This window comes from Arvicola amphibius, chromosome 6, assembly GCF_903992535.2.
Source record: "Arvicola amphibius chromosome 6, mArvAmp1.2, whole genome shotgun sequence".
NCBI lineage: Eukaryota > Metazoa > Chordata > Mammalia > Rodentia > Cricetidae > Arvicola > Arvicola amphibius.
Window position 1 is genome coordinate 7,121,944 of NC_052052.2, and position 12,492 is coordinate 7,134,435.

Below are 12,492 nucleotides of genomic sequence, written 5' to 3' on the forward strand. Positions count from 1 at the left end.
GGGCTCCTCGGATCTGCCCTGCTCTTTATTGCCCTTGTACTGAGCTTGCTCCAGGTGGCAGCATTCTGTAGGGTGGTGGAGGGCTGGCAGCGTTCCTAGAGCTTCCACGGTTTCCGAGCACTGTCTTCACACAATCTTTCGGGAACATCACATAGACCATCTCTCATCACTGCACGTTTGAACTTCCTGGGTCAGGCTCATGTAAATATAGAGCTTAATCGATGCTTATATAGTTTGTTCAGTGTTCTAGTTCCTGTCCATAATCCCCTGCTGAGGAATTTGGGACATATTGGTGACTCAAAGCCATTGCTGGCGGATTGGTTTGATTATGACAGAGCCTTGCCAGGTAGACGTGTAGCCTTGGCTGGCCTGACACTGTTGTAGAGTGGTCTTGAACTAAAGTCACCCTTCCTGCCACAGTATCCCTAATGCTGGGATTATAGGTTTGAGCCACTATGGCTCGTTCCTGTCAGATTGCTAATTATATTGTTTGGTCATGCTTGCCTATCTCAATCAACTTCTTAGCTGATTGGGGACCTTTGACTGTTAGTTATTGTCGAGTTATGAAAGTATACAATATAGTAAATATCAGGGACTTTAAAAATGTACCTGCACATCAGAAGTAGATATATGAAAAAGGGGACTGGCACAATGGCTCATCAGGTAAGGGCGCTTTGTGCCAAGCCTCGTGACCTAACCTTGACCTCTGGAACCCACACTGTCAAAGGAGAAAATTGACTTTTACAAGTTGTTTTTGTTTGTTTGTTTTTTGAGACAGGGTTTCTCTGTGTAACCCTGGCTGTCCTGGAACTCACTCTGTAGACCAGGCAGTGCTCGAACTCAGAGGTCGTCCTGCCTCTGCCTCCTGGGTGCTGGGATTAAAGGCGTGCGCAGCCACCACCTGGCAACTCTTGCAAGATGTATTCGAGCCTCTACATGCAGCTATTGCACATGCCCCTCCTCCAATAAATAAACAAATATAACAAAATAACAGGGATGCATGTGATCCCAACACTTGGAGGTTGAGCAGGAGGATGAAGAGTTCAAGGCCACTCTTGACTTCACAGCAGATTTGAAGCCAGCCTGGACTGCGTGAGATCCTGTCTCAAACAAGCCACGCAACCCAGAACCGTATTCTTTAGATGTTAGGTTTTTCTAGAGTGCATATATATACTGCATAGGAGGGATGAAGTCCCTCACGGTTGTTAAGTCACTGTTAAGTTTGCTTCCTCTGCTCTTTCAGTTCCTTGGACACAGCATGAGTTTGAGTTGGCCCAATGGGCCTTCCGGAAATGGAAGTCTCACCAGTTTACTTCGTTAAGGGACTTACTCTGGGGCAATGCAGTATACCTGAAGGAAGCCAATGCCATCAGCGTGGAGCTAAAGAAGAAGGTATGGAGGGTGATCTGGAGGCAGAGTGCGTTCACTTAAATTAATAGCCTTAAATTCGCCTTTCACTTGGGGGGACTCAGCTGTTCTGTGCCGTGAAACAGCTTTATTCCATCTATGTGGCAGCACAACATAGGTTGTAATTAAAAGTTAACATAAGTAGTAATTAAAAATTTACAGTAGTTGTTTTCTGGCTCATTTTACAAACCTGAGTATTCTAAATGGAAGTTGGATAAACCTGTCAATAGAAAAATGCTTTTGTTGGATTTCTGGGGAAAACCATGATTTTCTTGTAGTTCTTGCCCTTCAGCTTGTACCTCTGAGACCTCTGTGCTCCTTTCTCCCCAATCTGATCCTCTTCTGAGAGGCCTGAGACATGATTAGCAGACCAGTGTATGTGCTCTGCGCTCAGCCAGCCAGTCTAGCCCAGCAGTAGCTGAGCTGACATAATGACTCTGAGCTCTGTGGCCTCATCTACAGACTAGGGTGGCAGCAGAACTCTGCCAACAGTGCCTAGACATGCCAACAGCCCCAGACTGCTGCTGTCACTGAGCACATGTCCAAATATTGTTCTTAAATTTGGAATCCTTGGTTCTTCTGTGTGCCTCACTGCTCAAGAGCTGAGGACTGCATTGTGTAGTAGGAAGAAACACAGACTACCTGACTGGAAAACTCGTTGTTTTACATTTGTGAACTGGGGTAGGTGACCTCTTCACTCATGATTTCAGAAATACATTGTATTATTTATTAACCATTCTCTTCATTGAGTGAACTAAAGTCAGGAACTGTATCTTTTCTTGTTGCCGTACCTGTTGCTTAATTAGTATTTGGAGGTAATAATACAAGGCAAGGAGTAAATAATAATACAAGAAGTAAATGATAGTCACAATACTTGCTACATAGCAAACACGTGAATGATTAGTAGTTACCTCTGCAGTCCACTAACAGGCTGCATGTGCGTCCTCCCATTAGGAAACGGCCGTCCTCCTTTTAGTCTCTTGTTTATGTTCCACAGGAGTCTTCATCCTCCTGCTATATTTACTGAGGTTTTAGTTTGTGGGGGAAAAGTCACCACCCCAGGAAAACAAAGTTCGTGAACACTTAGTTTAAAATTAAGATTGTTCCCTCAGTTAAAATGTGGATAGGGTCTAGGGTCTTCAGTTAGCCACAGCGGTCTGTCGGATAGATGTTCTGTATTTGACCTCTTTCCCCTTAGCAATGCTATATCGCCTTGTCTCTGAATCTCCCAGAACTAAGGCCTGAACCCAGGGCCTTGCGCTTGCTAAATCCCCAGTCCCTTGTGTCTGACCCTCACGTGCTGAGACAGTCATATGCACACTTGTCCGTCTTTATTCTCTCGCTTCAGGTGCAGTTTCAGTTCGTGCTGCTGACTGACACACTGTATTCCCCTTTGCCTCCTGAATTACTTCCCACGGAGATGGGAAAATCTCACGAGGACAGGCCCTTCCCTCGCACAGTGGTGGCAGTGGAAGTCCAGGACCTGAAGAACGGGGCGACACATTATTGGTCTTTGGATAAACTCAAGTAGGAAAATACTCACAAAAGAATATTCTTTAAAAGAAAATAGTCGGGCGGTGGTGGCGCACGCCTTTAATCCCAACACTCGGGAGGCAGAGGCAGACGGAGCTCTGTGAGTTCGAGGACAGCCTGATTTATAGAGCAAGTTCCAGACTGGCAGGGCTACACAGAGAAACTCTTGTCTTGAGAAAAAAAAAAAAGAGGGTTGCGCTGATTGCTTAAATGGGTTCCCTCATACTCACCTCTTCCTGAAGATAATGTCAGTTCCTTTTCTGTGGCCTCTAAGCACTGTGACCAGTCAACAATATTATCATCCGTCCATTTTCTCAAATCAGTGAAACTTATTTTTCAGACAACTTCGACATTTGTTGATTTTTTTTTTCATTTGCTTTCATAAGCCCTCTAATATTTTAGATGAGCCAAGTTTGTATTTATTTCTATCTTGGATCCTCTTACTTTAGTACTGGGCCTCATGGTAATCTTTAATAAACAGGGGAGTGACCATTTCATTTCTTTTACATCGAGTGTGACAGAATAATTCCCTTTATCTAATTGTATTTGAGATGTCAAACACCATTGAAGTTCCTGTCTTACCCGACTATAAGTTTAATCGAATCAGATCACACGCTTGCACGTGCTTCTGAGAAAATCTGACTCTATGGTCCGCTTTTTTACTTCCAGTGGCTTCTCTTTCTGCTCACACATTTTGGATTCTGAGCGTTTTGGTTTCTGTGCTGAAGGCTGTGCCTGGTCTAATAGCATAAGGGATAGGAGTGGCTTCTTAGAAGTGGTTTGCATGCAAGCGGTTTCCAGAGCGAAGTTTAGTGCCGTCTCCTGGTCTGAACTCAGTCTGCCCTGTATTTGCTAAACAGACAGAGACTGGATTTAATGCGAGAGATGTATGACAGAGCAGGTGAGATGGCTTCCAGCGCCCAAGACGAGAGCGAAGCAACCATGACTGGCAGCGACCCCTTCTACGATCGGTTCCACTGGTTCAAGCTTGTGGGAAGGTATGTAGTGATTTTGTTGTCTTTTGAAAAATAATAGCAAGTACTTTTACTTTTTAAAATTTGGTAGAGAGTATGGGGGAAAGGAATATGTATATAAAAACTTCTTCTCAGGTGGGGTTTGGTGCTCAGCCAGGATGTCGGTTCCCAGCACTAGAAGAAAAAACAAACAAACCAAAAGCCACCTCTGTCTGATCTTCTCCACTTAGACCGTCATACTCTTTAGTGTATTCACTTCAGTTTTACACAGTGCGCATTGCTTTATCAGACTTGTAGCCAGAGCATCTGACGGTCGTCCTGGACTCTCAGCTTGCAGAACATTTTGTAGTTGATCCAGGTAAACTGAGAAGAAAAAGAAGACTTGTCTGAATCCCATACGGCTTAGATAGAAATCACAGGGTGTGTTCTCAGACTGTGGTGGAGAACCTCCGAAATCTGATCGGTATTTTCTCGCTTCAGTTCTTACCCAGGGCAAGTTAACTGCATACCATGTTAGCCTCTTCTTTTATAAAGTTTCTTTTATAAAGACATCGCTCTCAACATTTTATGGAAACAAAGCCCCTTAGTGAGTGTGTATTTAGATTTTAGTTCTAAAGGGTTTTAGAAATGTAAAAGCAGAGAAATGTAAATTTTTTAAAAAGATTTTATTTTTTATGTGTATGGGTATTTTGCCTGCATGTGTGTCTGTATCCATATGCATGCCTGATGCTCACCCGAGCCAAAAGAGCGCATTGGATCCCCTGGAACTGGACTTCCAGATGGTTGTGAGCTACTTGAGGGTGCTGGGAACCAAATCCAGGTCCTCTGTAAGAGCAGCCAGTGCTCTTAACCACTGAGCCATCTCTCCAGCCTCAGGTGAATCTTGAGCCTACTAGTTCCAGAATTTTGAGTTACTCTTCAATGCCCTGCGATGGTTTGTAAAGGAGCCAACTGAAGGTAGTTACTGGTCAACCTTTTCCACTCCATTCTGATAGTAGACGAGGCTTTGCAGAGGGGGACTGGCCAGACACGTCTCATGCGAGCCTCTGCTGCTTTGGTATACACAGTTTCATCCATTTGGTGTTCTGCTCTGAACTGACAAGAGAATTTGCTTAAAGCCTTAGTATTTTCCTTATGAGTGGCTTTTGGAGGACAGGATGCTTATCTTTTGTGTAAGCTGGAGAACATCAACAACCTGAGATGGTCCACTCATGGATGCTCTTTGCGTTTCTTATTCTGAGGCTCTGTCCTTATAGGTCTTCTCAGCCTGCCCTGTTCCCTTTACCTGAGCCATGCAGTTTATGCTCATTTTCCATTTTTGCTTTTCTACTTGCTTTTACCGTGTTGATTCTGTCAGTGGATTCTGTCCTGTTGGCACCTGAGCGTCCTATTTAACCAACTGTTCCTCTCTCCCTGCCTGTGTTAATCGGCGTCTTACCTGGTGTCTAGCTCCCCCATTTTCCACGGCTGTGTGAATGAGCGCCTTGCCGACCGCACACCCTCCCCCACTTTTTCCACGGCCGATTCCGACATCACTGAACTGGCTGACGAGCAGCAGGATGACATGGAGGATTTTGATGATGAGGCATTCGTGGATGACACCGGCTCTGACGCAGGGATGGAAGAGGGATCAGATCTCTTCAGTGATGGGCATGACCCGTTTTACGACCGATCCCCTTGGTTCATTTTAGTAGGAAGGTTGGTGAGGTTATTGTGAGAAAGGCGAAAAGGGACCAGCTCTTGTTCTACTCTTTGTGCAATTTCGGATAATCCTGCTTTACCCTTACTTCAGCAACAGTCCTGCCTGAGTCTTCCAGTGCTCAGAGGGCTGTGAAGGCCACTGAGGCTAGGAAATGAGCGCAAGCCTTGTCTGGGAGGCACGGTCTGCGTAGCACTCGAGAGAGACTGCATCTTAGGAGGACTACCTGGAGACTGCTTGGCCCAGATTGCCCAGCAATTAAGATTCCCATGTAATGGCTTCAGCACACGTTACTGTAGTCTAGATGCTTCATCTCTAAAGGGAATAAGATGAGCAGGAGCCAAGAAAGCCCCAGGTTAGGCTGAGGAATCGGTGGCACCTCAGAAATTAGAGGACTGCAGTGGACTTGCTCCAGAGAAGAATCGGGAGTGCCCAGCTCTCCTTGTTGACAGCGGCTATCTTGCTGTAACTGGTTTCTGAACCTTTCTGCAGGTCCTGAACTTTTGCCAGAAATAACTTGTAGGGTTTATAATCATGGATCTTAGGAAGTTATCAGTATTTGTTTGTGGTACATAAAACTTTTACCTTGAGGTCCCAAGCTGAGTCGTTGTCTCCAGCTCTTGATGTGCACACCCCTCTGTCAGAGGTGCATAGGTTCCTATTTCTACGTCCACTCTTCATAATGAAATAATTTTAGGTTTGATAGTAGAATGCTCACTGCTTCAAGCTGGGTATGGTAGTACACACCTCCAATGCCAGCACTGGCGGGTGGAGGCAGGAAGATTAGAGTTTGGGGTTATATGTGGCTACATAGAGAGTTTGGAGCTAGCTTGGGACACGTGAGACTTCTGTCTTAAAAAAAATAACAGAAACAAAGCCAAGCGGTGGTGGCAGCACTCAGGAGGCAGAGGCAGGCAGATCTCTGTGAGTTCAAGGCCAGCCTAGTCTACAGAGCTAGTTCTAGGACAGCCAAGGTGATACAAAGAAACCCTGTCTGGAAAAAACAAAGATTAAGGTTAATGATGCATTAATCTACCACTGTAGAGCAGGTAAGCACCAGTTGCTCGTCTCCTGACACAACAGAGACATAGGGTTCAGACTTAGCTGTCATATGGACTGGACCCCTGGTGGGAACTCGTCACTCACTGGAGAGAATGACGGTGAGAGCAGAAAGAAAAGCTTTAGGTAGAAGTGACACCGAAATTGCTGTGGTGGCCTGAGTCCTATAATACAGATTCTCCATGAACAAACGAGATGAGATTATATAGTCGTGAATATTGTTAGCCTGTGCTGCATTGCCAGGGTTAGGGCTTTAGAGAAGCCATTTTATATTGAAATGAGAGAAGTGTGCACGAAGAGTGCTTTATTCATTCTGATCTGTATCCCTCAGTACATTCCTGTTCTAGTCTAAGAAGACTGGCAGTAGAGCCAGATTCTGATCATTAGCTTGTTCACTTTGCCTACACTCCTCTGTCTGTTTGCCATGTTCTGCAGCATCACATTATGAGGAGGAGGCCTGGTAAAGAGAATCCCAACACAGTGGTCAGGAGGACCTTGAGTTCTGGGCTTCTCTGGCACTCACTTAGGACAAGCAACTTAAATGAGTTAGAGGAAAAGAACCTTTTTTTAAAAATCCATTTTTTGGGCTGGAGAGATAGCTCAGTGGTTAAGAGCACTGCCTGCTCTTCCAGAGGTCCTAAGTTCAATTCCCAGCAACCACATGGTGGTTCACAACCACCTAAAATGAGATCTGGTGCCCTCTTCTGGCCTGCAAGCAGGCAGACCGCTGTATACTTAATAAATAATTAATTAAATACCTTTTAAAAAATCCATTTCCCCCTTTTTTATATTTCATTATCTGTACTAACAAAATGAATGTAGCCATTAAGACTTCTGCTTAGAGCCAGGCATAGTGATACACAGCAGAGGCTGGCAGATCTTTGTGAGTTCAAGGCCAATCTGATCTCTACATAATGAGTTCCAGGAGAACCAGGGCTACATAGTGAAACCCTGTTTTCAAAAGAAAAAGAAAAAAGAGACTTCTTCTTAGAAGTACTTGTATCTTGAGTTGGTTTTATGAAAGAGTTAAGTCCAAATCCTCCTTAATGTGGCCACTCACTGTGCTAAGTAAGATGCATAGTTTCTTTTTAGTTTTATTCCGTCTGTCGTATATAAGAATAGATATAAAGCAGTCAGCTACACTGATTTTCATTTAGAATATTTGTGGAGCTATGGGCTCAGAAGTTGATATTTTCATTTGTTCGGATTTCTGGGTTCTAGAGCTAACACTTCCTTGCAAGAAGGGGGCTGAGGTGGTGAGCTGGGGAGAACTTGGTGGTGATTTCCCTGAGTTCAAATCTTACCACCAAACAGAAGCTCCTGGGAGAAGGTGAAGTCGTAGCAGTCAGTAAGTGAAGAACAGCTCTCCAGTTTTGCCCCAGCAGCATCTCCCAGTTGTGCAGTGGTGACCGGACGTGTCACGTTATAAGTCCTTTCCTGTTGTTATATATAGTTCATGGTGTCAGGTTCCCTATTGGCCCAGAATTATAAACAGAACTCACTGTAAAAATTTGCATGTTTTCCTTTGAATTCCATTGATAGGTGTGTTTCTTGGCCATGGCTGCCTCTGGTGAATCTTTGTATCCAGAGTAAAAGAGCTTGTCCCTTTAGCTATTCTCTTACGGCATGTTGGGATGTTATGAAACGCCATCATAACTCGGGCTGAAATGTAAAATATATGTTAGTCTTCTGGGCGAAAGGAGCAAAAGATGGTTATTCTGTGACCTTTCTCAAGTACCTAAACTGATGTCTTTTCTATGAGTATCACCGTAATTATGCTGATTTTCTTTATGTTGACAAATTAGCTTCTCTTCCTGAAGTAACTTCACATCGCTTTCTACTCGTGTGTCTTTTACGTCTTCTCCCCTCCATCCCTGTTCTCCTTCAGTCTGCCGGGTCAAAGTATAAGGATATTCAATACAGAGTTAATCATGGAATTCGAGTTTAAAAGCTTCCGAGGAGAAGCCTTGCACAGCGTTGGGCTAAAGGCTGTGTTCTGATTGCACGGCACGGAGCTGTCTCGTGAGTGTGTCTGTGTCACAGAGCCAGTGCCTCTGCCTTGCCGTAGACTCTCCTAGAGAAGGACGTGTACAGTGCCTTCAGTGCATCAGTGTTTAGAACAGCCTTTGTCATGGGCAGAAGGAATTGTCACCGTTAATGTGCAGTCCAGCATTATTTTGTGATGATATGCCTATGAATGTATGTTTCTAAAAATAAGTAGCTCTTGGGCTGGTGACTTTGCTTAGCAGTACAGCCTCTGCCTAACATGCCAAGGCCGTAAAGAACACATGCACTACAGTGGTTTTTAATTTTGCCTAATAATTATACTTTACATAGTAAAATTAAGTAACAGTGGGATCTCTAAGTAGTCTATGTGGTCAATATCCATTGTAAGTTTAATTTTGAAAAGTCAGACTAGTATAAAGTTGACCGTATGACCCATCTTCCTGAAAAGTTTTCCACTTCTGTGTAAAGTTAAAGGATGGGTCACCTTCCTGGGTTCTAACATACATAAGCATTCACTTACTAGATATTTATTGAGTATATTTACTGCAAGCCACATCTCTGCAGATAGATGAGCAAACCAGAGCTGTCTCCTCTCCTCACAGTCTTGTAGTCTGGTGAGTGATGAAGACACTGAGTGATAATCACATAGATGCCAGTGATAGCCACAGTGAAAGGAGTGTGTGTGTGTGTGTGTGTGACTCCAGCATGTAATGTTGGGAGGGCCTGTCATGGAAGCAGCATTTACAGTAAGACCTAAGGCTGTGAAATCAAAGCATGGAGTGGAGGACAGGGCTGCAGGAAGGAGAGACGTGTGATGGCTCTTAATGGCCCGGGCATTGGAAGTGGGCAGGTCTGACTGGAATGCCATTGAGGCAGGAGGGTAGCCTGTGTGTGTGCTGACTTTGGAAGTGAAATTAGCCATTTGGTTCCATATGCCAAATTCTTAGTTTCTGAAACTCAGTCGAGGTAGTGGTGTTTGATCCTACTGGTAATCCTTTTTAGATTACATTTTCATTCATAAGTTTCTATTCAGCAAAAGTTAATCCTCTGTGTTAATATTCGCTCTCATGCTTTGGAGCAGACTGAAAGGGAATTAGACATCATGCTACAATTTCCTGTTCATTTGCAGTTATTTGTGTTTGCTTTTCATGCGTACTTCATTTATGCTCTTAAATGTTATTAATGTAATGCATTGTACCTATTTTCATAATCTTTCATTATTTTGAGTTGAAATCCTGAGTATCCATTCCTTCATTCTTCTCTTTTTGTAATGTGAAATTAGATCAAGAAATGCAGCAAACAGTACTGTGCGTCAGGGTCAGTTATATTTAGTTTCCTGGGGTAATATACTCTTTGTCTTTTGTTTTATGTACAAAGATCAGCATATACCAAGTGAGAAGACAGGAGTAACAGTAGGAACTAGATTCCACTTTTCTTCCAGTCATTGGAACATGTGCCCTTTGGACTTGTGATGATCAGTTTTAATTGCTTTTTAAAAAAAAATGAGCAGGGGCAGGTGAGATGGCTCAGTGGGTAGTGGCATTTACCACCAAGCCTGACCACCTGACTTTGATCCATGAAACCCACATGGTGGAAAGAGAGAAGGGACTCATTAACAGTTGTCTTCCATCCCCTCACCTACAACACACACACACACACACACACACACACACACAGTCTAATGAGACCATGTAAATACAAATGTTTTTAAAAATCTACAAAATAGTGAACCTTTTAAAAGCACGAAGATGATAGGACTTGTCTAATGTGTTAGAAATATCAAGTATTGGCCAGGTCTGGAAGCTCAGGCCTGTAATCTCAGTTACCTGGAAGACTGAGGCAGAAGGATAGAGATTTTTAATGTTTGCCTAGGCTGCAAAGTGAGTTCAAAGACAGCCTGAGTAGTGAGGCCCTGTCTCAGAAAAAGGCCTTGGCTGGTAGAATCCTGAGGTCTTATGTAATAAGTATGAACCTCTAGTTCCCTGTGGTCCCCCAGGACCACAAAAGAAGAAAATAGAAGGGGAGGCAGGAGAGACTTGTAACTCCCCTTTTATTGATGACTTTAGTTTGAGGAGCAGAGACTAACTGCATAGGGCTGGCTCTGTCCTCTCTCTTAGCGTTCATCTTGATGCCCATTCTCCTGCCAGCTCACTACTCAGAAATTTCTGGCTGCATAGCTCCTCTGCCTACATGTCTGCTTCTCTCACATTTTAGTCCTTTAAGTAAAGCAAAGACTCATAGTGCTGTGATGTAAAATCCACTTTAGAACTAATAACTATTCCAGACACATTTCCCTGCCTTTTTTTAATCTCTTAGTTTCTCTTTTGTGTATGGTGAGAAGCCAGATCTCTTGGTCCGTCCTTACCTCTGAAGGTTTAGCTCTTCAGTGAGCTCCTCTCCTCTGCAGAAATCACAGTATTGAACATCTACTTCCAATTGTTACTCTTCCACCTATGCTGTAATTTTTTTAAGAGAGTAATTTGGTCTAAGTCGGTCTTCGCACTTGCTTATGTACTGATTGCGTGAGAAAGCAGCTGGAGGCAATTTAAGACGTCAGAATTCAGAGACATCTTAAAAGGCCCAGAGACCAGCTCAGTTTGGGGAAACATTCTCTCAATCGATGGAAAGTCCCAACCTCTCCTTCCTCAGATGTTCTAATGTTTGTATCTGGGTTTCTGTCTCCAGGGCATTTGTGTACTTGAGCAACCTGCTGTATCCGGTGCCCCTGATTCACAGGGTGGCCATCGTCAGCGAGAAGGGAGAAGTGCGGGGATTTCTGCGCGTGGCTGTGCAGGCCATTGCAGGTGAGTGACCTTTTTCTCAATGGGAGCTGTGGGTTCTTTCCTACAGAAAAAGCAGGATAGGGGATGGAGAGATGGCTCAGTGGCTAAGAGCACTGGATGTTCTTCCAGAGAAGCTGGGTTCAATTCCCAGCACCCACATGGCAACTCATAACTGTCTGTATTTCCAGTTCAGAGGATCTGACACCATTACACAGACTTACATACAGGCAAAATACCAATGCACTTAAAATAATTTTTTAAGAGAAAGAAATCACAGAAAAAGCAGGCTAGCTCCATGTGGGTGACACTTCAGCCACATATATAAGTGGTCATGTGTTTGTTCAATTGAGGAAGGCCTCCTTAAGCCTCCTCTCTATTAGTGTATCTATATCCTCCCCATCACAAGTATCATAAGTAGATTTCACTTTAGTCTGGGATATTGCCTGTTTTGAGAAAAAAATGTGTGTAACTATCTAACTCTAGGATTGACTTTGAAAAAGTGATGAGCAGTTTAGACAAGCATGGAGGATTGTGTAGTTTGAAGTCAGCCTGAGCTATATATATTTATATATAAAAGACATTGTTTTTGTTTGTTTTTAAAAGTCAGGATAGGCCGGGCGGTGGTGGCGCACGCCTTTAATCCCAGCACTCAGGAGGCAGAGGCAGACGGATCTCTGTGAGTTTGAGGCCAGCCTGGTCTACAAGAGCTAGTTCCAGGACAGGCTCCAAAGCCACAGAGAAACTCTGTCTCGAAAAAAAAAAAAAAAAAAAAAAACAAAAAAAAAGACAGGATAGGCTCTTTTGGGATACACCACAGTGCTTGGCTCGTGTATTGAACATTTACTTTTGTATTTTGAATTGTTTGTAGTTTACGGTTTCACGGTGTGGTCCAAGTTGTCCTGTACTCCACAGTTCTCCTGTCTTGATGTTCTGAGTGCTGACCTCACAAGTATGAGCCCCACACCCAGTTGATAGGCCTTGAACGTCGGAATAACCAAGGATTTTAGGTTATTCTGGCCTAGCTTTCTAT

General features: G+C 43.8%; 1 protein-coding gene across 4 annotated transcripts in view; it reads left to right on the top strand.

The window, feature by feature from the left end:
* Positions 1–12,492, top strand: part of Kif1b (kinesin family member 1B) — a 131,205-nt gene that overhangs the window by 88,594 nt on the left and 30,119 nt on the right. For 2 of the 4 annotated variants that reach the window (XM_038332661.1, XM_038332662.1), the window contains exons 22-26: positions 1,244–1,392; positions 2,756–2,934; positions 3,801–3,938; positions 5,364–5,612; positions 11,365–11,483. In XM_038332661.1, the coding sequence (XP_038188589.1) occupies positions 1,244–1,392; positions 2,756–2,934; positions 3,801–3,938; positions 5,364–5,612; positions 11,365–11,483 (834 nt within the window). The remainder of the gene's footprint in view (positions 1–1,243; positions 1,393–2,755; positions 2,935–3,800; positions 3,939–5,363; positions 5,613–11,364; positions 11,484–12,492) is intronic. The other 2 variants (XM_038332663.1, XM_038332664.1) reach the window with 1 other exon arrangement.